Source organism: Ciconia boyciana, chromosome 15, assembly GCF_034638445.1.
Source record: "Ciconia boyciana chromosome 15, ASM3463844v1, whole genome shotgun sequence".
NCBI classification, from domain to species: domain Eukaryota; kingdom Metazoa; phylum Chordata; class Aves; order Ciconiiformes; family Ciconiidae; genus Ciconia; species Ciconia boyciana.
The window spans coordinates 321,759-345,994 of record NC_132948.1 but is presented as its reverse complement, the minus strand read 5'-3'; the positions used below and the strand labels follow the sequence as shown (position 1 = coordinate 345,994).

The 24,236-nt window shown below is 55.8% G+C and overlaps 1 protein-coding gene across 5 annotated transcripts; it reads left to right on the top strand.

Moving 5' to 3' along the window:
* Positions 1–11,542: 11,542 nt before the first annotated feature.
* LOC140660067 (NACHT, LRR and PYD domains-containing protein 1b allele 2-like) lies at positions 11,543–23,562 on the top strand. Of its 5 annotated transcripts, XR_012045311.1 has the most exons (13): positions 11,543–11,846; positions 12,381–12,419; positions 12,706–12,776; positions 13,174–13,239; positions 14,102–14,163; positions 14,247–14,482; positions 15,824–16,083; positions 16,696–16,821; positions 18,898–19,042; positions 20,258–20,299; positions 21,957–22,571; positions 22,755–22,867; positions 23,327–23,562. XR_012045311.1 is itself a non-coding variant. In XM_072880482.1 (11 exons), the coding sequence occupies exons 1-11, from the start codon at positions 11,549–11,551 to the stop codon at positions 22,217–22,219; spliced, it is 1,608 nt and encodes a 535-aa protein (XP_072736583.1). In that variant the 5' UTR covers positions 11,543–11,548; the 3' UTR covers positions 22,220–23,562. The 5 variants fall into 5 exon arrangements, 2 of the variants coding, with proteins under 2 accessions (XP_072736583.1, XP_072736584.1); XR_012045309.1 differs by having other exon boundaries at positions 22,755–23,562; XR_012045310.1 differs by having other exon boundaries at positions 21,957–22,867.
* The last annotated feature ends 674 nt before the right edge of the window (positions 23,563–24,236 follow it).

The window sequence follows — 24,236 nt, the reverse complement described above, 5'->3', positions numbered from 1 at the left end:
AATTAATTTTACCCATTCATACCTGTCCTTGAACTGATTTACTATGGTTTTGCCGCATATTTTTCACAAAGCCTTCCGATCTGGGCAGGAAGTTAAAACCATTTCCAAAGGATATTTTAACACAGGCAAAGTAGGCTTTTCTGCAGCTTAGAAAGTGCCTCAAGATCTTTCCGATGAGAAGAAAATACAGAAGTGCCAGGAGACAGACACCAAGCACTGCAATTTCTCCCCTTTACTTAAGCACCAACTCAAAATATCGGGACGCATCCCTCCGTTTTCAGCGATATCCCTCCAAAACGCGCACGCTCCTCCCCGCACACCTTCCAACTCCCCTTCTGCTGCGCAGGGCATGACCTCCACCAAGTCGCAGGTGCGTTGCAGGAGCACCTTCAAAGCCTGAAGTGTGTTGAATAAGTAATCCAGGCTACAGAGGAACAAGAGACCGGTGCCTGTCCGTGCCATTTGATAATGGGCACTGAGGGGTACCAGTCTGGGACAGACTATTAACAGGACAAAAACCACACAAGCTTGCCTGCAGACTACGAAGAGCGATCAGATTTGTGCGGAGCTGCCGAACAAGCTCATTTGCAACGGGGGAACATTAAGTGGAGCAGAGAAGAGCCAAGAGCTCTTCTCGCAAGAGCAAGAGCCTCCAAGGAAAGCAGCACGCCAATATCTATGCAAGAGCAAATGCAAAAAAATGCCATGTAAGAAGGTGCACAGACACAGAGGAAGATTTGGGAGTGCTGGGGGAAAATGCAGCAAAGTCACACCCAGTAACTGCTGTGTGGCCTTTGCCAAAACTGGCAGGAAGAAAGGGAAAATGGCTGTGCATCAGAGAAACAGAGTCTCAAGCCATTGATGTATCAGTGATAAAGGACAATAATTTAGTGTAAAACATATAATAAAATACCATGCAAAGGCTGGCAAAAAAGGAGGCGGGAGGTGATTGGCAAAGAGGAGCAGGTGACGGGGGATGAGCTGGGGGGGACATCCAGGACGTCGTCAGCATCAAGCCAGAAGGGAAAGTAAAACTGCACCTAGGCCAGTTCATACCAAAATGAGATGCCGCTGTGAGCAGAATGTGCCAATGAGACAACGCCAGCCACACAAGGGAGAGCAAAGAGGAAGCTGAAACAAAGATACTGCCACCTACACAGGGGCTGGGCTTTCTTCTGGAAGGCAACCAGCCTGCTCCGAGGTCCGCGATAGCTGCCTCCCACAGCCCACTCACGAGCAAACCAAACCCCCTGCTAACCCGGCGCAGCTGTTTGCTGCGGGGGTCCTGCAGCAGAAAGCGGACGCTGTGCCGGCAGGACGGGCCTGCGCTCCAGGCAGGCAGTGCCCAGGCAGCATCGGAGCAAGGCCTCGGGATGCTGCGCACACGGGGGAGCTCAGCGGGGACCCCCAACCGCCCGGGCAGCTGGCGGGGTGGATGGCAGAAGGGTGGCTGCTGAACGTGCCTCACCAGAGGATGCCTCGATCTTCTCCAAACCCCGCAGAGATGCTGATGGGCAGTCCGATGGCCATGGGACTGGTTTCCAGCTGGTCTGGCTGGTTTTACGAGGGACTTTGGGGGGATGTCAGAGCTCCTGTCCCTAAGTATCAGCCATTTGTCTGAGATGTCTTTGCTTTGTTTGGACCTTAAAGATGGCAATCTGAAGCCATCCCCTCAGGCCCACTTCACATCTCCTCATTTCCCCACTGATGGTCCCCCTGGGCCCTTCGGAGGCACAGCCTGTGCTCCGGCGGACTGACCCACCCACAGCTTCCTAGAGCAGGTCAGAGCAGAGCACAGTGCGCGTTTCTGGGTATCCCTCCTCCACTCCTGGAGTTAACCAGGCCAAAGCAAAATGGTTCTTGGTAGGATTTCAGCTGACACTACCGGAGGAGAAGCCGACTGGCTGCCCACAGCCTCAGTCCCAGCAAGCACACAGAGATGTTTCAGAAAGTCACCTCCACTGCCCTGTCCTCCTCCTGGGCCAGACTCAAGCCAGCCCTGGGGCTGCTGGGGACACAGTTCAGGTTCCCAAGGTCTAAGGGCTCAAGAATATGACCATCAGTCCAAGGTAACCAGACAACAATGGGAGCATCCTGCCACCACCAGCAACCAACCTCCAGTATCCCAGGCAGTTCAAGATCATGTGCTCAGCCGGCCTTCCTCCTCTCTTGATTTCTGCTGGGGACAGGTTCACCAGGCACCACTGCCTGGACTTGCTCCCTCCCACAGCTGGAAATGCCTGCATGGTCTCTGCCATGGGTCCAACAAACCAGGCTCCAAGGCTTGCGTGCTGGCAGGGATCAGCAGGCTTGTCCTCTCCACACTCCACACAGTCCTCTCCACTGCAGCTGAACTCTCTGCTTTCTTTGCAGTGCTCTGCAGGAGGCTCTGGAGGAAACCTGGGGGGAGCCCTAGGAGGAAACCTGGGAGAAAGCCTGGAAGACCTTTGAGGAGATTTCTGAAGAGCCACTGGAATTCACGGTGACCAAGTGGGACATCTGGGACCTGCTCTGTTCCCAAGGAGATGACTTCTGTCTCTTCACTGACACCACCAGTCTGGAGGAAAAGGGCTGCACGTTCATGGAAAGCCAAGGTCCGCGCGAGTGAGGATGAGGAAGATCTCTTCTAGGACACACACCAGGATCTCAAAGCAGAGGTCAGCAAGAGATACCTCCTAAGGAAGCCATTCCCTCAGGATGAGGAAGAGAGCTTCCCCAAGGTCAAGGAAGAACTTCTCAGTTTGGAGGACTGAAGAAAACCACAATGCAGAAGGCAGGCGGCGTGGGCCCCTGGGGCGCCTGTTTCCCAAGAAGAGTGGGATAAAGGGCCTACCAAAGAGACGTGACACCACTCGGCAGCTTTTAACGCACGGAGGGCGACATGGCAGCCCCAATGCAGTTGTGGTCGTGACCACACTGGCCTTCATCTCCCATCAGGATGGCACCTCTTGCTCTGCACCTTCTGCCCAGGCAGCTCCATTGTCACTCCTCTGCCATTCAAAGGTCTCCTCCTCGCCATGCACCCTGCATGTCCAGCATTCACCCCAAGGGCACCAAGACACTTGGCAGAGGTTGGGAGGCTGATGGCAGCCTCACGTGCCTGCAGCAGGAGGTCCCGCAGCCGTTAATAACAGGCATCACAGGCTGCATTTCAGCCTTGCAGGCAACGGGCTGAATCCCACGCCTGAGAGCACTTCACTGAAGAGCTATTGTGTAGCCACAGGACCATGGAAGAATTTAGGCTTGAAGAGGTCTCTGGTGGTCATCTGATCCAATTCCAGCTCTGAGCAGGGCCAGATACCAACCTGGATCTAACCTTAATCCTGCTTTAAGCTTTGGAGAAGGGACCCAATGCCATTTGTGACATGAGAAGACCCACTAACACCCGGGGGTCCCCAAGGGTACCAGGCCTTTTCAGATGGTTATCAGTGGAAAAGGCTGAGACTCAATGGTCTACAAAGAACAAGAAAATCCATTCTTGGCAATTGGAGACCACCCCAGAGCTCCCCATCCACACCTTCTCCATTCCCACATGCAACACCCCTTAGAAATGGGAAGTGGAGATGTTCAAAGATGTTCACTTTCTCAACACTTTGGAGCACCTGCAGGGACTCAGAATGACATCCTTTCTCCTAGGCCTATCACTTCCAGAGCATTTTGCCATTCTTGGAAGCCCCTGAGATGCCTCCAGGGGAGGGAGGGAAGGGTTGGGCAGTGCTGCTGTGCCCTGGAGCCAGGGCAGCCCCAGGGCGGGCGGCAGCTCTTGCTCACATGCTCAGGGAACAGCCCACCGCCAGTTCTGGGGTCAGGAAGGAGTTTTTTCCCCTGGGCAGATTGGCACAGGTCCCCAGGGGGTTTTCGCCTTCCTCTGCAGCACTGAGCACGGATCCTTGCTAGGGCTCCTCGGGGTCATTTCTGGCCAGCGATTCCCTGCTGCTGCAGGACCAGGAGTCCAGCTGTGTCCATGATCTCTCCACCTCTCTTCCCTGTGGCAGCTTTGTTTTTCTAGTTTTCAGTCATTTATGGTGTAGGTCTTCTCAGGCAATGTCCTACAGCTCCACACTCAACAGGAACTGCTGTTTTTTAACTGCCCCTGCATACAATAAAATTTTCTTTTTATTGCATCTCGGTTCTGTTGTCTGCAAACATATGCCTATTTCTGCCTCAAGAACTTTGTCCTTCAGAAGCATTATCAGTTACTGCAGATAATTTTTGGACTCACAGCGATGTTAACACTATTTGAAGAACTCAGCACTTTCTTCCCGGGACATCCTTCGTGGATGTGTGAAGAGTCCATGTCAGAGTCATTTCTTTCCTGCTCAGTATAAGGACACCTAAAATGGGTCTCACCAACACCATTGCACTCTGCACGCTTAGATCTCACCAGCTGCCACAACGCACCTAGGTCTGAGGGAAGGCCCTATGGCCAGGAGAAGAAAGTCAACTGAGGCACCTGTACTTGGGCATACCGTCCCAAGAGACACCTGGAGTTTTAGGAAGGTCCCTGATGCCTTTTTCTACCACACTTACTGCTAAGGTGAGGGATTCTGGCCAGTTGTTGCACTCAGCTGGTTTTCCTTCTGAACTCTTTATTCTGGCCAGAATCAATCTTCAAAAACAAGAAAGCAAAACTTTCCTATCTATAAGCCTGGACACACGCTGTCCCGTGCTCCTCGGTTCCTCACCTACCAGCATGCAGTGCCATGCACACCAGGCACACCAGGGAACAGAAGACACAGGGCAGCTCCACATCTCCTGGAAGACTTGCTTGTCTGCAAACAGCCTTGCCTGCTCTGCAGAGCAAGGAGGACCGCGTGCCTTTTCTAGCCAGCGAGATCTGGCTCTGCAGGCTGTGCCCCCCCCAGCAGCAGCACAAGAGGAGGGGGTGGCTGGAGGCTCAGAGCATCTGGTGGCACTCTCCATACTTGCAGGGAAGAGCTGGCCCTGACTCTGGTCCCCGCTGTGGAAAAAACAAGCCTTGATCCCAAACCTCCGAAACCCAAGCTTGATCCCAAAGCAGAGCTGCCTCCTTGCCAATTCTCCGTACATGCAAAATATTGTCTTTAACACAAGGCCCAGCGGGAACCGTGGAGCAGTCCCAGCAGCAGACCCGTTTCGGACACACCCTACAAACAAAGTGAAGCACCAACCCCTGCCACAGCCTCTCCAGCACGTCCCGCAAAGCACAGCCCGTCCTGCAGAGCAGTCTGGGCTCTGGTCCTTGGGCGCAGGGCACCTCCCCTGCCCACCGAGTCCTGAACTTCACCGGGACCCAGAGCCCTTGTTTCCCACCCACCTCCTCACCCCACGCGATGGTACCAGCAGCAGACCCCGTCTCCCAGCCCCACCATCACACCACGCATCGCCCTGTGTGGCTCCACCCACCCTGACCCACCATATAGGCCCCCGCCACGCCACCAGCCCCCACGCACCAGACTCACACTCCTGGTGTCCTCCTAAGACAAGGGCTGCCCATTTCTCTTTCTTTTCTGGGGATTTGCTCTAGTTCGACTCCCATGGTGATTGCCAGAACTATGCAGTGAGCCATCACCCTCCACAGGGTCCTCCCACGCCTGGCACAGCAATGTTAGAAAGATTTAAGAGTGGTGATTCCACGTCCCCCTGTCCCTGATCAGTACACCCAGACTGTCCTCCTCTGTCATCTCCTGAAGGTCAGCTCCTGTTTCATTCTTGGTTGCCCTGTGCACACACTCGTGTCCCACTTCTCCTCCACCTCTGCTTGGTGGGGCAACTCCAGCCACCAGCGATGCTTCTCACCTCTGCCTCTTCAGCAAGTTTCAGCAGCATCTGCTGCTTTGTGGGCAAAGGCCATTAATAAAAATATATAAGGTGGATCCCAAGAGTTCGGGCAGCCCACCGGCCAGCACGCCTGCCTCTGCTCCAGTACCCTCCTGGGCTCCAGGACCCCTGGCATGACCCCCAGTACCCCTGCCATGCCTCCCCAGCCCTGCCAGGGACCAGGCTTCAGCCCAGAGGCCCAACAGCACCCTCGGGCAGCTGACCTCCTTCCCTCCCCAAAAGCAGCCAGTCTCCATGGGCCACCGGTTTGGAGCAGTCCCTGTCCATCCCAGCACAGCCCGGCAGAGCAGGAGCCAGCACAGACCCCGCAGCGCACAGACCACGCTCCCCACGGCACAGAGCGGGCAGTGGTGAGACAGCATTTGGGCTCTGGTTGTTGTCTGAGCACAGCCGCACCGACAGTGTCACGAGCCCACAGGCACCTTCCTGCCACCTCCACCGCTCTGCAGAAAGCGACTCCACCAAAAACCAAGGCAGCTGCTGGCACAAAGTCCTGCTGACACCCCGAGCTGCCTCCAGCCTCCCTGTCTGCCCACCCACGGGTCCATCCTCCACCCGCTGCACCACCCTGAGCATGGCCATGACCGAGCTGCCGTAGCCCATGACCACGACGAGAAACTTCCCAGTTTAGCATCAGGAGCTCCAGTTCCCTGCAACGTCTGGCTCAGCAGAGTCAAACTGTCCCATCTCCAGGACAAGCTGGGCTCTGCTGCCAAGGAAAGCAGGTCTCTCCTCTGGACGCGGGACTCTGAGCACAGCCCAGGCGTGGCCAGAGCATCGGGGGTCCCAAGGCTCTTCCCTGCGCCCCATGGACCACACTGTGCGCTCTGTGTTATCAAGGCAACACACAGCAGCCCTGCTCTGACCCCGGGGAGGTGCACAGAGTTCGCCCACCACAAGAAAACCCTGGAAAGAACCAGTGGGAAGACAACCAACTCACACAAAAGACAGCGTGACAGGGGACGATGTCGTTAGGGCAGGGAGAACTTGTACTTTTAAAATAATTTGGGGGTGAAAATAGACGGGTCTCCATCCTGAAGCTATCACTTTTTTCAGGAATTGCACTACAAAGGATGAACACAGGGCTCGCACAACGCCCCCAGCCCCAGCTCCCAGCGCTTGCACAGACCGGCCTCCCAGCACGGTGTGCCCAGCTGGGGGGAAAACACCCTCGTTGGTGTAACTGCCTCCCGTCCCTCCACCTCGAGGATGCTGCACCCACGACACCGTCACGCTGCTCACAGGGACGTGCCGAGCACCGCTGCCCGTCCCCTGCCCACGCAGCAGATGAGCCAAACTCAAGGGGGCTGGTGCACAGGAACCCCCTTCTCTCCTCTCCCCTACACCCCAACCTCCCCTTTACCTCTCCAGCTCTCCAGCCCCTTTTTCCCCCCGGACAGCTCTCCAGCCAGTTCCCCCTTCCCAACCCTCCTGCTCCCCGTTTCCTGCCCTTTCCATCCCCATCCCCACCCTGCTGCCCGGCCCCTGCTCCAGGGGTCCCCCAGCTGCTGCCACCCAGCAACTCTGACACCGTCAGAGCCCCACCGGTCCCCTTCTTCCCCTCCTGCTCCTTCCACCACCTTGCCTCCCCGGGAGCCCCCAGCCCCTGCCCACTCCTCAGCACACCCCTTCCCACCAAACCTTTACCTCTCCAGCTGCTTCCTGGCAGGGACCGAGATCTTCTTTGCACCCACCTGGAGCAAACTGGGTTTGGCTTTGCCAGCTAATTTGCTTTTGGATGGCCCCAAGAAACAGAAGCAAAACTCACGCTGCAAAACACCGAGAGCAGCTCACAGCCCTGCCGATGGGCCGCACAGCCCCGTCTCACCCAGGACGGGGAGGGACGCGACCTGGCGCACTTCACCTTGTCACCTTGTCACCAGGAGATTGTGTCAGCGGCAGCACGGAGAGCTACAACGCTGCCATTTAATGTGCCCCGCCGGCTCCCAAAGAAGCGCAGCAGGAACACTGTGTCAGACTACAATTAGCCACAATTGTTTTACTGGCTGCTGCTTCAGCAATTTATAGGCTCCAGGTTAAAGGCTCATTCGGCAGCACTGTCATTGCCACCCCTCCAAACATGTCCTCTGCAAGCTGGATTGGAAATATTCTGAAATTAATAATTAAACATGAGATTTGGTTCAGATCTCAAAGGTACGCCAATAAAAAGCGCAAATGCTGAAAATTCTCCCCAGGTGCAGACTGCCTGATGCAAAAATCAAAACGTTTCATAACACAAAAGAGTTTTAATTCTCAGTCGTTCTGTTAGGTCCAGTTAAGCCTCTCGTCTCACCAGGAGCCCAGACCTCCTCTTGCTGGCTCTCACTGCCAGCTCACGCTTGCACAAGAGAAAACCGTCGTCCCTACAGAAGCTGCAAGCGGTGCAGAAGGAGTTTATCACGGCAGTGTTTTCCAGGACTAACAGCTAAAGCACACCACCACCACATTTCACCTTCCATCCACCGCACTCGGAATTGGATGTTCCCTCTCAAAGGAGGCCGTGCAGTTACCCGCACTCTTGCTAACACCATTTCCCCACGCACTCATGCCAAGGCAGATTTGCACCCGCAGGTATCGCTTGGACCGTCTGCGTCAGCTGCCGGTCTGTGAAACCAGGGCTCTTTGCCCGGGTGGGATTACAGTCCCCCAAAGCAGGGACAAACAAACTTGGAGGGCACGCTGGGGGCGCAGGGACCCCACAACCCGGGGTTCAGGAGAAACGCGGCTCTTCCCCGACAGCAATCGCAGCCCACGTTTTGCCGCTCCGATTTCCTGAGCGATCGCTGCATCTCAAGGGAGATGAGAAAACAAGCGGCGCTCCCGCGCCGCTGCGCCGGCCACCGGCCGCCTCTCCCCCGGCCTTGCCGGCAGCTCCCGCCGCGGAGGAGCCCCCGGGCCCGGAGCGGGGCCCCGCCGCCCCCGCGCCCCCGGTCCCCCCGCGCCTGGGGGGGGGGGGGGCAGCGGCGGCTCCCGCCGCCCGATCCCCCCCCGACCGGAGGCGCGGATGCGGTCCCGGGCAGGCTGCGGGCAGCCGCCCCGCACCGGGAGCCCCCCCCCCCTCCGCTGCACCACCCCCGCGATGAGCCCCGGGACGGGGCCCCGCCGCCCCCCGCGCTTACCTGGGCAGCAGCGGCGGGTGCCGGCGCGGCGGGCGGCGGGCGGCGGGCGGGAGCGCGGCCGCCCCCGGGCGCGGCGGGGCGGAGCGGGGCGGAGCGGGGCGGCCCCCGCCCGGGACACGGCAGCGGCCGCGCGGAGCGGAGCGCGGGGTCCCCGCCGGCGCTTCCCGGTCCCGGGGCACGCGTGGCGTGGGTGGCCGCGCCGGCCCCGGGCACGCACCGAGGCATTTTTGCTCCCGCTGGGTCAAGCAGGGCTGCGCATCGCCGCCTGCAGCCGGGGCTGTTCCTGCCCTCCTGGAAATAACCTGTCCCGTCCTTTCCCAGGTCACTCGTTTTACATTTTCCTTCTGGATCCGCTTTCCTCTGCTCTCCCCTTGGAGACGGGGATCTCTTCCCCCTCCTGCCTGCCTGGCACGGTCCTGTTCTCCCCAGTAAACTATTTTCCTTCTCTGTCATACCCTGTCTGGCGGAGTGTCAGCATCTCTGTGTGCCTTTTCTTATTGCCTGCCCCAAATATGTCCTTTATTTTTCCTCCATGACTTTGAGACCACCCTGGATACAGAGGAAGATTTTTTCTCCACCAGATACAGATTGTCTCGGGTCGTTGCTGTCTTACACCCTGATTATACGACTCCCTGAGGTTGACCAGGCGGTTCACTGTCCTTCGATGCAGAGCTTTAGTTCCTTGCTCCTTGCTCCAAATGAGACAAGAGACTTAACTGGGCTGTTCAGCTGCGGTTTTCACTGCTGTTAAAAAAACTACCCACGGATGGAGCCTGCAGATGCAGGAGCTCCAGGGAGCCACATGCCTCCACAGCCTTGCGAGAGGGACTGTGGATCCTGGTGGAGCTGCCTCAGTTTTAAGGCAGGAAAAATGACACCAGGTCCACTGGGTATGTCTGCAGGCAGCAGAGCAGGAGCCACCCCACACGTGGTGCTGTGCCTGGCTGGGGCACGGTGCAGAGCTCATCCCACGGGATGCAGTACTGCTGGCAGCAGGGGCTTGTGGCAGCTGATGGCCATCTCCGTTTTGCTACCTGGCACGCAGGATTTTTGACTTCTGGTATAGATAACTGCTTCCACACAGCTGCTAAGCAAACAGCAGGGACTGGGCCTTGGAAAGAGTCGATAAATCACTTTGCAGGGAATTATCCCAACAGTAAGCTCTGTCGGCAGGCCACAGGCGGTTAGGCTCAGCTGACACTACAAGCGTACAAGATTTGGGGCTATTTCGCTGCACCCTGCAGGGCCAAGCGCACCGCTCCAGAGGAGGGACGGTGAGACACCAGCAGCACTGTGGGGCTGCGCTGCCCCGGGAACAGCAGGAGTTGCAGCTCTGCCTGCAATGGGGTGACTGGGCTAGGGCAAGGACCCGTGACAGCAGGGCACGCGGGCAGCCCCAGCCCTGAGGGATGGCTGTGGGTCCTCCCTTCCCCACAAACTCCGCAGAGCTGCTGGGCAGTGTGTGCCCCCGTCATCGCCGTCTCTTGGAGTGCAGCCTTGGGCTCTGGGCACTGACTCCATCACTCTGATGCCACTCCCATCAGGGAGTCCCATCAGGTCCACTCCCTGGACCGCAGGGTTGGTCACTGAAATGTCCTTGTTCCCCCTCTGCCCTGGCATGTTGCTGACAGGTCTTGCCCCTCCTGCCCAGCTCCTGGGCTGCCCCAGGCACCCTGGGGTGTGTGGCAGGGTGCTCAGCCGTCCTGGGGCTGCTGGTGGGTGCTGTGGCGCAAGGCCCGTGGGTCTGCCCCGAGGGGGACAGCGGTGCCTCACTGGGGGGCCGACAGGGCAATGCCAGCGGTGCCAGGCAGCTGCCCATCGTGCTGCCTACCCTTGGCTCCCTGCCAGCGCTGCAGGGGTCAGGGAGATGACAACCCGCAGCCCTGCACCTCCCACCACCCCCAAATTACCCCCCCCCACACACGCCACTGCAGCAGGGACAGGGACGGGCTGGTCCCCCATGCAGCATGGGGCGGGCAGAGCCGCGTCCTGCCCAGGCCGGGCACAAGCAGGGCTGCAGGAAAGGGAGGGCAGGGATGTGCTGGGGAGCGGGTGAAGGGTAAGCACTGGGGTGACCCTGTAACCCAGCGGGGGACCCTCTGGCACTCCCAGACCTGCTTTCCGGGCTGGAGCTACGCCTCTGCTGCACCATTCCCTTGGGAAAAAGCTCTGCCCTTGCCTGCACAGCCCTGCCCTGCCTTCCCCTGCCTTCCCCTGCCTTCCCCTGCCTTCCCCGGGGAAGGAGATCCCGGAAGAGGAGCCAGGTGGGGGAGAAGGGGAAAGGGAAGGTAACAAGGGCCAGAGGTTGTGCGAATGGAGCAGCCCAGGGGAGAAAGCCTGGTGCAGGCAGGGGAGAAAGCCTGGTGCAGGCGAGGAAAAAAGCCCAGTGCAGGCAGGGAGAGAGCCCATGCAGGCAGGGGAGAAAGCCCGTGCAGGCAGGGGAGAAAGCCGGGTGCAGGCAGGCACCGTGGACAGGAGAAGGAGCGCTCAGCCGAGGCGTGAAGGCACTTTGACAGCGGGCCAGCCCTGACGTCACCCAGCGCTTTCGGTTTCTTCGGAAGTGACGGAGCCAGAGCGTCAGATCTTCTGGGATGGCTGGAAGAGGCGCCATGGCGGAGCAGCAGCCCGCAGCTGACAGCCCCAGCGAGATCCGTGTCTTCATTAACGATATGGAGGGCAAGATGTTTGCATTGCCAGTGTCTCTGGATGACACTGTGCGGGAGCTTAAGGCCAAGCTGAATGCACAGGACTCCTCCCTGACCCCTGAAACGGGAATGCTGCTCTACAATAGCAGAGAGATGAAGGACGACCTGACCCTGCGACACTATGAAATCACACCCAACTGCTTTTTGGTTTTTTGCACCCAACTGCAGCCAACAGTGCAGGGTGCAGCGTGGCCCAAGGGAGGTGGGTGAGGATCCGTCTGGACGTGGGAGAGGGGGAGTGGGTGCAGATCGGGGTGTCTCCCGAGGAGGGACCCTGGCCAGGACCACAGGCAGGAGCCTCTGCAGGCAGGAGGGAAGGGGCAAGGCAGCTGCGGCTGTGTGTGCACCAGGGAGCTGCCAGAGCACGCTTGCACTGGAAGGTGGGAGGAAGGCGAGGGCCCAGGCATGCACCTATGCAGGAGGAAGGCAGGAAGGAGAGGAAGGACTCTATTCCTGGAAGCTGAGCACGAAATCTGCTCTCTGCATGGCGGCAGGGAGGGATGGAGAAGTGGAGGCTGGAAGCGTGTTCTCAGCCCCGCAGTGCGCTGCCCCCTGCGACAGGCAGCTGGGAGGGATTCCTGGTGCCCGGCAGCTTGGTGCGAGTGGGCACAAACTGGCAGGAAGAGGTTTCATAGCAAAGGTGTGAAGAAGAGGGAGAGGACGGGCAGGGGAAGGGATGCTCCTCTGGACATGACATGGCTCCTGAGCTCTCCTCTGCTTTGTGTTGCTGTTGCAGTGGAACGTGGTGGTGAAGCTGTCAAACCTAAATTTTTTGGTAAGATCATGCCCTGGTCCTCACTGACAACTTGGTGCAGCGGGGCTGGTGGAGCTGCACGGTGGGGAGTGTAGGACCTCAGCTCACTGCATGGTGGTGAGCATGTCCCTGCTGCGGTTCATGGAGGAGGATGTGGAAGTTGCGGTAGGTGTGGGAGCATGTGGTGGTACACGAGGGGACCAGTGCAGCTAATGGGATCGGGAAGGTTGGGTGAAGGCTGCTTGAGGATGGCTTCTCCCAAACACAAGGCAAAAATGACAATGTCTTCCTGTTGTTCCAATCACAGACTTAGCCCTAAGGAGGCAGAGCGCAAGCCTTCACGAACCTCTGACACACAAGGCCTTGAGGAGAGCAGAGGTGAGGTCTCTCAGGACATGATGCCTGAGGCTGGGGTGCCTGAATGAGGAGCACCACGGGGCTGGGGAGGAAGGCATGGCTGCAGCGCGCAGGCTCACAGCCGGCCCTGCGGATGGGGGTCCGGCATCGCCCATCGCCACCGCAGCGCTGCGCCGGGTGGCAGCTGCCCCCGGTCCCAGGAGAGGGGCCTCACCCTCCCGGCAGGCCAGGCGGGCACAGCTCCCGCGCCAGCCTGTTTCCGTCCCGCAGGAGCGGGGAGCAGGGCCAGCACTACACCTTACACTGGGAATGTTGCTCATGCTCTCAGAAGACCTCTCCTCCTGCCTCCAGCAGGCAAGCATGGCTGCAGGGGAGACTAACAGTTTGCGAGTGCTTTCCCTTGTGTTCCCCTCTGCAGGCAACCTATCACCGGCTGAAGCTGGCCTCAGCACTGGGGGAAAAGCACTACTGCTGCATGAAGGAGGTAAGGGCTTTGCTGGTCCTGGCAAGGCACTGTCGCACCCAAAGGAAATGGCACAGCAGGGAGCCTGGGACTGACCCTGGCTGTCACCTGGGAGGTTGTGTGTGCCTTCAAAACCCGTTATTTGCAGCAATTCTTCATCCTCCAGAAGAGCCTGGTCCCCTTTGGTACGCTAACTCAGGACGCGCTGCCCCAGTTTTCAAGTTTGTGGGAAGACAAATTCCATTTGCTCGCATCCCAGATGTATTCTCGCTGCTAAACATTTCGTCTGCCTGTGGCCACTGTCCTCTCTGCTCATACACCATGGCAGAGAGGGAACCGCCCAGGCTTTACTCACAAGAAAGTCAGCCGCCAACAATATTTTGTCTCTCAGGAAGCAGAAACTTTCCTAGCTGGAATTCCCCTTTGCAAAATACATCCTAAAAATCAGTGGGTGAAACACGCAGTTTGGAGCTCCGGGAGCCGCTCTGCGTGCCCACCCATTATGTTTCCTACTGATGCATGGAGGATGCATGGACTAACCGATGCCTTCACTACCCCAGTGGCATCTACCCAAGTGGGGCTAAGTGTTCAGTCCTCCTTGCTGTGCCTGCGCATACGATTTCCCTTGGGCACTCCTACAGGGATCTGCATTAAAGGGGTCATGAGCCTCAGACATGGCCAGTGCTTGTTTCGGATCCCAGGGCAGAGGAGTTGCCAGTGATTTTTCTGGCCTCTTCAATGATGAGAGTGATGCCTTTCTGGGCACCAGGCAGCAGCTGCTGATCCCCTGTTGCTGCTTGCGAGGCTCCGAGCTCCCACGCCAAGCTGCATCCCAGTGCGCAACTCCCCATTCAGTCCCAAACGGGCCACGCTTGTGTTGCAGGATCTTCCAAAAGTGATGCCAGAGATAACCCAAGACTTTTTGAAGTACCGCACCGTGTACCGGTAAGAGCTGTTAGGCAAAGCCGGAGCACCTTCCAAAAGCCCCATCCCAGGTGGCATGAGCCTGTTGTCCCTCCCACCTGCAGAGCTCACCTCCCTGGTGCAGGCGTCTTCCAGTGCTCCATCACAGGCCTCAGCTTCGAGGTGAAGTCGGCAGTGACCATCACCTACAGATACGCCACCTGGACCAGGCACCTGAGCAAGGCTGACCAGGAAATGTGGGTGCCCGCCGGACCGCTCTTCCACATCGAGGTGCAGGCCGGGGTTGTGCAGGCGGTGCATCTCCCCCACTTCATCTGCCTGAGAGATGCAGAAGCCGCAGGTACGTGGGTCTCCTAAGCCACCATCCCGCAGCCTGTCCCCCTGGGGGGGCGTCTCCAGCTCCCTGGAGACCTCTCTCCAGACAGGGCCAAATTCTCCCTTCCCGCCGAGGTCCCCTGTACTCCATTGTATTCCTCTGCTTTGCTTTGGCATCCTTCGTCCTTCTCCTACTTTCTATCAAGCCTTCGCAGTGGTGCCTTCGCCAGCTCCTGCTCCACACCGCCAGCCCCCCTTGCCCACCCTCTCCTCCCAGCTGATGTGATGACCCCCAGGGCACTACTCCAGCCCAGCTGCAGATCAGCCCCTGGGCTCCCCCAGAGAGTTTCTCAGCTCTTTGCACATCTTTGCACATCTATGGCAGCTGTGGATGGCAATGGACGTCCCTGCTCTGCTCCACTGGGACAGGAGCTGGCCAGCTGCGCCTACCCACAGGCTGGACCGCCCTGGGGTGGGATGCAACAGGTCAGAGCTGGCCCAGGCAGAAGATTAAGTGGAATGAAATTGTCCATTTTCACCCAGGCAACATGGGGAGCCGCAAGGCTTGGATCTGGGTCCTCTGTCCTGCAGTGCTCTTAACAAGCTGCTGTTAACGAGTGGAGAAGGAGCGTCGCACCCGCAGCTGGGCTGCAGAGCGTGCGGAGGAGTCCCAGTTTCCCATGCTGGGGGGCCCTGACACAGGCGCTGGGTATGCTGGCCGAGGGACTCTTCCTGGCAAGTCTGTGTTGTCTTCCGAAACAGAGCATGCTGCGAAAGGAGCTTCTTGTTGCCTGTCTCCATCTCCCACCTAGGGCCTGGCAAGCACAGCCGTGTCAGCCAACCAGTGGCTCTTCACTGACACGGCTGTGCTAAGCAAAATGCTGGAATTATATTTATCTGTCAGGTTAGCAGCAAAGTGTGCTCCAGAGATAATCCGGGTGACTGGGCATCAGCAGAGCTTTCTGACCCAGTCATCCCTGGGGATGTCACCTCGGAATGTTCAGGCTGCTCTGGTGATCAAAAACTAGAGTGACTTGTCACGCAGTGACCGTCTGCCTCCCCGGGACGTGGTGGTGTGGCGCTTGCACGCAGGATGCTGCATGAGTGCAGCCTGACAATTTTTATGGTCCCAAGCTGCCACCTTCAGATTTCCAGTTTTTTGAGCCCGCAGGAAGACTGCCAAAGGCCTGCAACTCCCTACCAAACCCCAAAAGCCCAGGGCACACATGGGACGTAAAGCAGAGCATGTCATTGTGTGTGGGCATGTGTCTCCTTTCTGCTGCTAAAGACTTAAAGCGAAGGAGGCAGCCTGAGAGGGTGCCAGGACGACTAAACAGAACCTTGTTGCCTTTGCTGTCTCTTGCAGAATTAAGTAGCATCCTGTTAGCATCCATTGCCCATTTTATATCTGGGAAGATGTTCCTGAAGGTACCGACCAGACTGACCACTTCCTCTGCTATCCTGGTGAATCCCAGCTTCTCACTCCTTGGGGTGCTTTGGAGGAGGTTACGTTCAACCTTAAATTCACTCCCTATGCACTCCTTGGTGCTGATCTTCCAGCAGCTCAGTGCTGCAAATACAACTCTTCACCTCTACCTGATCCCAGATGACAACTCCGTGAAGCAGGTAAGATGGAGGCAGCTTGACTGGGTTAAAAAAGGATGACACCTGGGGTGGCTGCAGTAGCAGGGACTGGATTTGATAAGCAGAGATGCCTCCCAGTTTTTCTGCCACCAGCCTCTGATTCACACACGGTCCTGCGCCCCATCTCCCACTGCAGGACAGCATCCTTGCTCCTGCCTCCCCCACTCTCCTCTTTCACAGATGCCTCCAGGAATCGCTTTCCATGTTTTTGGCTGGGACAGCATATCCTAGCATGAGTGAAGCCGTGGCACAGGATGCTCTGCAACACGGAGCAGATGTAGGACTTGCTGGCCGCTGCCAGGCACAGCAATAGGTGGCTGCGTACCAGCCGTTATCCTGTTGTGTGCAAGCCCTTACCCTCTTTCACAGAGTGACAATGCATTACCCTGCCCGTGTTCCTGCCTGCACACGGTAGGTTCCTGCCTGCAGCGAGTGGGAGCTGCCTGGCCCCTGAAGCTCAGCACTGCCTGTAATACACACTCAGTGGTCTGTTCTGACTGCGTTGATCTCTTCTCTTCTTGACTTTCTGAGGGCTACCTCCAGTTCACAGCTCTTCTTTTTTCCTCTCTCAAAAGCGATACTTCATGTTTACAGGCCATTGAAAAACAAGAAATGAATTGGAATGCAAAGCTTATTCCCAAGCCTCCTCCATTCAACCCTCTGTTCTTCGGCTGCATTTACCAGGTGGCCAGTACAAATTCCGTGGTGATAACACCTGAAGTAAGTAGGATTGTTCCCTTTTTTTCTGCAGTGAAATAGAAAATACAAGAAATCTCTGTCTTCAGCCATATTCTGCTACCAGGATCTGTCTTACTAGGTCTCAGAGCCAGAGGTGCAGGGAGCTGTACTGGTTACAAGTGGCAAAGGTATTTCATGATACACATCCCCAGAAAGAGCACGGAGCACACCCCAAAGCCCCAAAGGGGGTGGTTTTCCTTATGGCAGAAATCATAATGTGGGACTTGTTGGACTTACCATAGCTGCATATCAAGAAGGAATTTCAGAGGTGTTGTCTCAGGTGTGGTCCCAAGTCCTTCATCTTCATCTCCTCTGCAATGAGTTTCCTTAGCTTAGGAGCAGGACTGGAGAGAGACTTTCTCTCTATGCCATGATGTGATATGACTTCTTTCTCTGTTGAAACTCCATTTGAGGATTTCTGATTTTGAGCACCGTGCCCTGTGGCAATCAGATTGAAAGGGCTGGGAAAATCTGGGAAGATTTGGCCATTTAGTCCTTGTGGTTACTTGTTTTACACAGGAGTTTGTGACATCCTGAGAGCAGCTGATGACAGTCCAATGGCAGCTTCATGGGTGGTTATGAAAATCTCCTTTCGTGGGTCTGTACTGCACCATAACCATGAAAAGGGAATCAGAGAAACTTAGTTTGGATGGGACCTCAGGAGGTCTCTGGTCCAACCTCTTGCTCAAAGCATGTGAATTTTACAGTTAGATCAAGGTGCTCAAGGCCATGCCCAGTCAAGGCTGAATATCTCCAAGAATGGAGATACCACAGCCTCTCTGGGTCTCTAGTCCAGTGTTGTAACACCTTCATTGTGATTTTTTTTTTCCCCTATTATCTAATTGGAGTTTCCTTTGCTGCAGCCTGTGCCTGTTGCGTCTTGTCTCATCGCTGTGCACCTCCAGGAGGCTGGCTCTGTCTTTTGTTTAGTCCCCCTTCACATGGTTAAAGACAGTGACTAGTTCTCCCTGTGACTTCTCCGTGTCGAACAAACCCAGTTCCCTCTGCATCTGCTTGTATGTTGTGCACTCCATCCTGGAGCTGGCCTTGCTCCAGGATGTCCATGTCTTTCTTGTACTGGGAAGCCCCAAACTGGACCCAGTGCCCAAATGTGGTCTCACAAGTGCTGAACAGAGGGAAGGAATCCCTGACCTCACTGTGCTAGCTGTGGTCTTGCTAATACAGCCCGGGATGCGGCCAGCCTTTGCTGCCAGGGCAGACTGCTGACTCCTGTTCAACTTGCATGCCCACCAGGACTCCCCAAGCCCTTCCCTGCGAAGCTGCTTTCTGTGTCCACCCAGTGCCCAGGGTCTTGTCTGGTGCGGGACTATTCCATCCCAGATGCAAGACTCTACATTTGCCTTTGCCGAATTGCATGATCTTCCTGCTAGCTAAGTTCTCCAGCCTCTCCAGGTTCCTCTGAATGGCATCCCATCCCTCCAGCTTATTCATCATGCCCCCCTTGCAGCTACAACCCTGCTACTGAGCTGAGCACAGCCCCAGACAGCCAGGGCCTTCAGCTTAATTGAGAAACAGTCTTAAACCCATGAATCATGAGGTAGGGTTTGGTTTTCCCACTTCCTGGAATGACCAGGTAGTAACTGGGCACTCTGCCTTGAAGAGCAGTTGTAAAGATGATGGAGCCAAGCTCTCGGCAGTGTCAGGTAAAAGCGGTAAAAGCCATAAGTTGCAAGCTGGGAAGTTCAGGCTGAATGTTAGGAAAAATTTTATCACTCAGTGGAGATGCAGCCATCAGAGAAGGTTAGAAGGTGGTGAATCTCTGCTCTTTGAGGTTTTCATTAGTCAGCTAGACAAAGCCCCAGCTGAGCAGATCTAGACTTGACGTTGGTCCGTCTTAGAGAGGCAGATGAGATACAACACTCCAGAGGTCCCTTCCAACCAAAATTTGTGATACTGGCAGCATAGCAGAGCCCTGACATGTGCATCTTCCCTTGTCTTTCCTCTTGCTGTTATGGCCAGGAAACACAGGATGATGTATGCGAATTCACTGCAGCTCCCCATGGTGAGAAAGACTCAACTTGCTTCTTACCTTTACAGGCACACTTGCCATTTTGCTACAAGAGTCCAAAGGAACAGCAGCTCTTTGTCGAGATCTACATCAGGAACATGGCAGAGGAAATTGGGCTTTTTATGACAGACACACGCAATGACGCTGTGGTCTGGAGGGCATCACTGAGATCAGGTAGGAACAGCAGGTCCATCTAGGGGCTCATTCACCTTAGCAAAAGCAGAGGTGCACCACCCAAGCACACCTCACGCACTTTGTGGTCACAGTCGTGGTCCACGCGTCCTGCAGGGAAAGCAAACCCCGCGTATGCAGCAATTGGCCACTGAAGAATAGGGACCTGAAAGGACACCCCAATGTCAGTAGACCAGAGCTTCAGATTTAATGTGGAGTTTCACATTAATGCTGGGGTTTAAGAGAGCATGACAGCACTATTGGTGTCTCTCTGTTCTCTTGGCTACTGTTTGCATAGAAATCTGACTTATTTTTAAAAGTCCATTAATGTAACGAACATAGACATGCTAGTGCAACCACTGTGCAATGCAGAGGAGGTAAGGAGAATACCAAAATTTTAGTGAAAACCAGCAACATAAAAACTACGTGTTTCAGCCAGCACTACTTTTCCAGATTTGCTGGGTGCAACACCAGTGTGTGAAACAACACCCAGAGCACACAGGATCGGGGCAAGGCCAGATGGACCAGAGCCTGCCTTCACCACGCGTCTCTGCTCACAGTGGCATCATGAATGTGGCACATAGCAAGCCTGCTGATGGTGTGGGCATTGCTCTCTTGTGGCATCAAGAGACCATTGCTTACAACTATCCTGCTTTAGGGCTGACTGTACTGACTTAGGTCCCGTGCAGAACTTCAGTCAGAACAGCAGATGATGGAGGCAGAAGGAGCAGGGTCAGCGATGGCAGATGCCAAGACTCATGTTCGTGTGTCCCCTGGGAGGACAGAGGTGCACCCAGCTCCAGAGCGGCAGGTTCCTAATCTCCACGCCTCTCTGCCCAGCTGCTGCCGGCTCAGCTCAGCAGCCACCACACATGCCATTAACTTCACGTAGCAACACCCACCCGTGGGGTCCCCTGTGGGAAAGCTTGGCAGAGGAGCGGCGGGCAGCAGCATCTCACAGGCGCAGGGTACGGTACTGCTCAGCGTGCCTTGAGACCCCCTCTCTGTTAGTATAATCCAGCACCTCCTAAAAGTAACACCTACAACTGTGCAGAGCCCAGGACCTTTTATTGAGTTCTCCATAGATGGGCAGGAACAGTAGGAGGAATGGCTAATGGCTTCGTGGAGGATTAGGCACCTCAGGAAGATGTCGTGGAAGATTAGGCACCATCATTTCAGTGATGGCATATTCAGTGATCTCCCTCCTCTCTCTTTCAGGTGATATTAATCCTCCTGCCTGCGTCTCCAAGACCTTGTCAGGTCAGTACAGTGTTTCAGAGACGCATTTCTAGAGTCTGAATCTATTTCTTTGGAGCTCACCATCCTCTGGTTTAAAGCAGATATCAGCCTCTTTTCCCATCCTTATGATAGTTCCTAGACAAAAAGCCTTGAAAGCTGCAACCTCAAACTTTTATTCCCACGTTGCTGGCAGCATGCTCTGTGCCACGCCGGTGGGTAAAGTGGCATAGTGCAGGTGACCCTCCAAACTGGTTTGCCTTCTTTGGGGACAGACATGCTGTTGTTACAGACAATGAGCTGTAGCTAGTACAGTGCACGGTCCATAAATAATATTTCATTGGAGTTCTAGTAAGTGGTACAGCTGCTGCATCCATACAGCCAGCTTGGGGGCTGACAGACCCTGTGCCAAACAGGAGCCTTCTCCACGGGCATGACGCCCCTGGGAAGGAGCCTGCAACCAGGCGTTGGCAGAGGGGACAGCAGGGCCACCTTTACAGCAGTTCCAGGAGTTTCTGACCAAGAAAGCTTTGCTTTCGACTTGCTTCAACTACAGTAACAACATGCTGCCCAGCAGTTTTGCAGATATTATCCCAGCCTAATTTCTCCAGGGCCACAACACTTCATCATTACCCCTTGCATCTTGTCTTACTAATGAAAGGCCATATCCAAGAGGACATCCAGGCAGCTAAGCCACAGGTTGAGGCAGATAGGCCTGGCTCAGACAGACATAAATTTGGACATTGCAGTGTTATTCTTTTTCCTTGCCATGCATGTGGAGTCACCACACTGGCCTACAACCTGCCCGAGAGCACCAAGAGAGTAGGGTGGCAGACAAGAGCAAGGACAGGACAAGGGGCAATGGTTTTAAACTGAAAGAGAGCAGGTTTAGATTGGACATAAGGAAGAAATTTCTTATGCTGAGGGTGGTGAGGCACTGGAACAGGTTGCCCAGAGAAGCTGTGGATGCCCCATCCCTGGAAGTGTTTAAGGCCAGGTTGGACGGGGCTTTGAGCAACCTGATCTGGTGAAAGATGACCCTGCCCACGGCAGGGGGGTTGGACTAGGTGATCTTTAAAGGTCCCTTCCAACCCAAACCATCCTGTGATTCTACAAGGAGATGCCTGTCTGGGTGCCCACTTCAACCTCGCGTAGGAGGACTGGATGGAGACTTGGGAGGAGAAGCCAGGCAGCGCTGCCCACTGCACTGACCCGCGGCTTGCTCAGCACCCTGCTGGGATCGGCTGCCTTTCCAGGCTCTGTTTCTTTACAAACTGCTTGTAATCCTGCGAGATTTCAGAGCTTTGAGCAACCTGTGCTCTGAGTTAGGAGCTCCTCACCTTGCAGAGTGGGGGGCAGGACAGTAACTCCATGCCCAGACACTGTAGGAATCCCAGAGGGGACAGTTGCCTGCAGGTGATAGGGGCTGCCACCGACCTCACCTCCCCCAGCTCTGACTTCACATTCCCGCCTCCTTCCTTGCCCTGCCTCCAGTGCTCCCACCCCTGGTGCAGCAGGTGCCCATCCTTTTTGGTGGAGGGATGGAGGGTGCATGTGGCTACGGGACAGGGTGCACAGTCATGGTGTCCACTGGTTTAGGATGCCACGTACAGCAGCATGGCACTCGCCTGCGGCTGCCTGGCCGTGTGCAGCACAGTAACATGGGCTTGGTGTCTGCTAGGCGCAGCCTTCATGAAGAAGCACAAGACCGAGCTTTGCTCCAGGATGAGACAGCTCTCCACCATTCTGCTACACTTACGGGAGGCAAACGTCATCAACAGCGATGAAGAAGAGGAGGTGCGAGGTAAAGATACAAGTCAAAGGAGGAACCAAGTTTTGCTGGAGCTAGCTGAGAAGAAAGGGCTGGAGGCCCAGGAGCAACTCTACAAGATCCTCCGGATGAAAGACCCGTACCTCATCGCAGACCTGGAGGAGTCCAGCTAGGCCTGGGAAAGCAGACTGCTTTTGCTCACATTGCCCATCTTAAGGGAACAACGGAAGGGCAGTCAGGTTTACCAGCACCTGAATCCTGACCTTTCAGTGCAAAACCCACGGTGCAAAGCAGCAATAAGCCACCTGAACTGCCCAGTCTCAGGCCTGCCTTGCTTGGCTGACTCGGTTGCCAGCAGTGGACAACCAGTGTCACACCGACCACTGGTGAGAAGCTGTTGGAACAAGAGACCTTGGTTCCCAATCCAGTGCCAATACCTTGGACTTCTCTGCCTCCCTGAGACAGGGCCTCTGCCTCTGCAGAAGCTCCAGGCAGCTGCTAGCAGAGGAGCTCCCATCACAACAGGTACCTCCAGCTCAGCCTCCCCGTCCTCAGTGTCCGTGGGCACCTCTCATGTCTGGAAGAGGAGAGCTGCTTTACCACGCAGAGCTGTCTGCAAAGGCTTGTTCTCACGCACAAGCCACAGCAAGCCATAGATGTTGATGTGAACCCATATCAACATCAAACCTTCCCCTCGTTTTCCTCCAGCCTAGTTTACCCAAATGACCAAAATTCACTGAAGGACCAAACAAGCATCCTGACCCCAGCAGCAACCGGGGGTGAAGAAGCTCCTCCCAAAGAAGCCATGAAAAATAGCAAGGGTAAGAGATACAGGTTCATGCATCTTCAGGGAAAGTCTGACTCAATAGCAGCTGCTTTATGTTCCAAAGAAAGACAGCAGATTATTTTTAAATCACATTCTTCGCATCCACAAAATCAGTTCCTTTCTGGATCATGTGGATGCCTTCACTGATGGCATCCTCCTGCTATTGGACACGCCAATCAGGGCAGGAGCACTCTGCTCTGGTGTCCAGTATCTAAGAAGGGATTTTTTGGGTCAAGCTCAGGTGAAATTCAGACTTGCCTAAGTGGAGACAGCAACTTCTGGAAGCTCAAAGGAGCTCCCAGGGAGTGTTGAGTGAAATGGTCACCACCACGCACTCCATGGCTTTGTGGGGTGGAAATGAGACTGCTGCTTTATATTTATTTCTTCTCTTGAACACCAGGACAGCACATTGCTGCTGAAACATGCTATAAGAGTGTGTCTCTGCTCTGTTAAGGGTTGAGGACCTTCAGTGCAACCAGGGATAATACGAAAAGGAAGGGTGCTGGGAACAAGACCCTGCAGGGACACAGACCTGACCGCCAGATGACAAGGGAGGCAGTGAAGGGGACCAGGCATCACCGCTCACACTAATTCATGGGCTATCCAGAAAGCACACTGGGGCTGGCCCTTCCAGGAGGATCAGCCTGCGCTTTGCAACTGCTGAGCGTGTGAACCAGGGGGACCCCGGACACGGGCTGGGAGGGGTGCGGGAATGGACCCGTGGGGACGGGAAGGGGTGCCAGGAGGACCAAAGCTGGGGGAGGCAGGGAGGGGTATAAAAGGAGCCACTCAGGTATAAACCAGGGCCAGTTTGGCTGAGCCGTGTCCCTGGTCACCACAGTCTGTCCTATCTTTTTATGTTTTCTTATTAAAAGTTTTCTTAGCTATTTCTCTGCGTCATCTCACTCTCTATCCTGTGTGAGTGTGTGCTGCAAGGACCGAGTGCCAGCTACTGGTGAGACCTGTGGGTGCGTCAGGGGATTTGGTGTCACCTTGTTGCAGTAGTCACTCCAGCGTTAGTATCAAGGCTTGCTGAAGCCTTAGGCCGCAATCTGTGGACTTTCGCCTGGACCCACTGATGGTGCACTGAACTTTTACTTGGCTACATGAAGGAAGGCTCTGAAACCGGTGCAAAGCAGAAAGATAAGGAGGCTTCCACCTTAGCAGAAGCTGCAACCTTAGAGATAAGAGAAGAATCGCCCTGCCTAGACACAACGAAGAGACCCAGTGAAGAACGGGAAGACCCCAGACCCTGCTACTACTATTGGGCCAAACTGCCTCCTGAGGGGAGGGGAATGTAAATTGTAAGGGTGTAATTACCCAGGGATTTCTTTGTTCTGGGTCCCTCTCCAGAGGCACCCAGC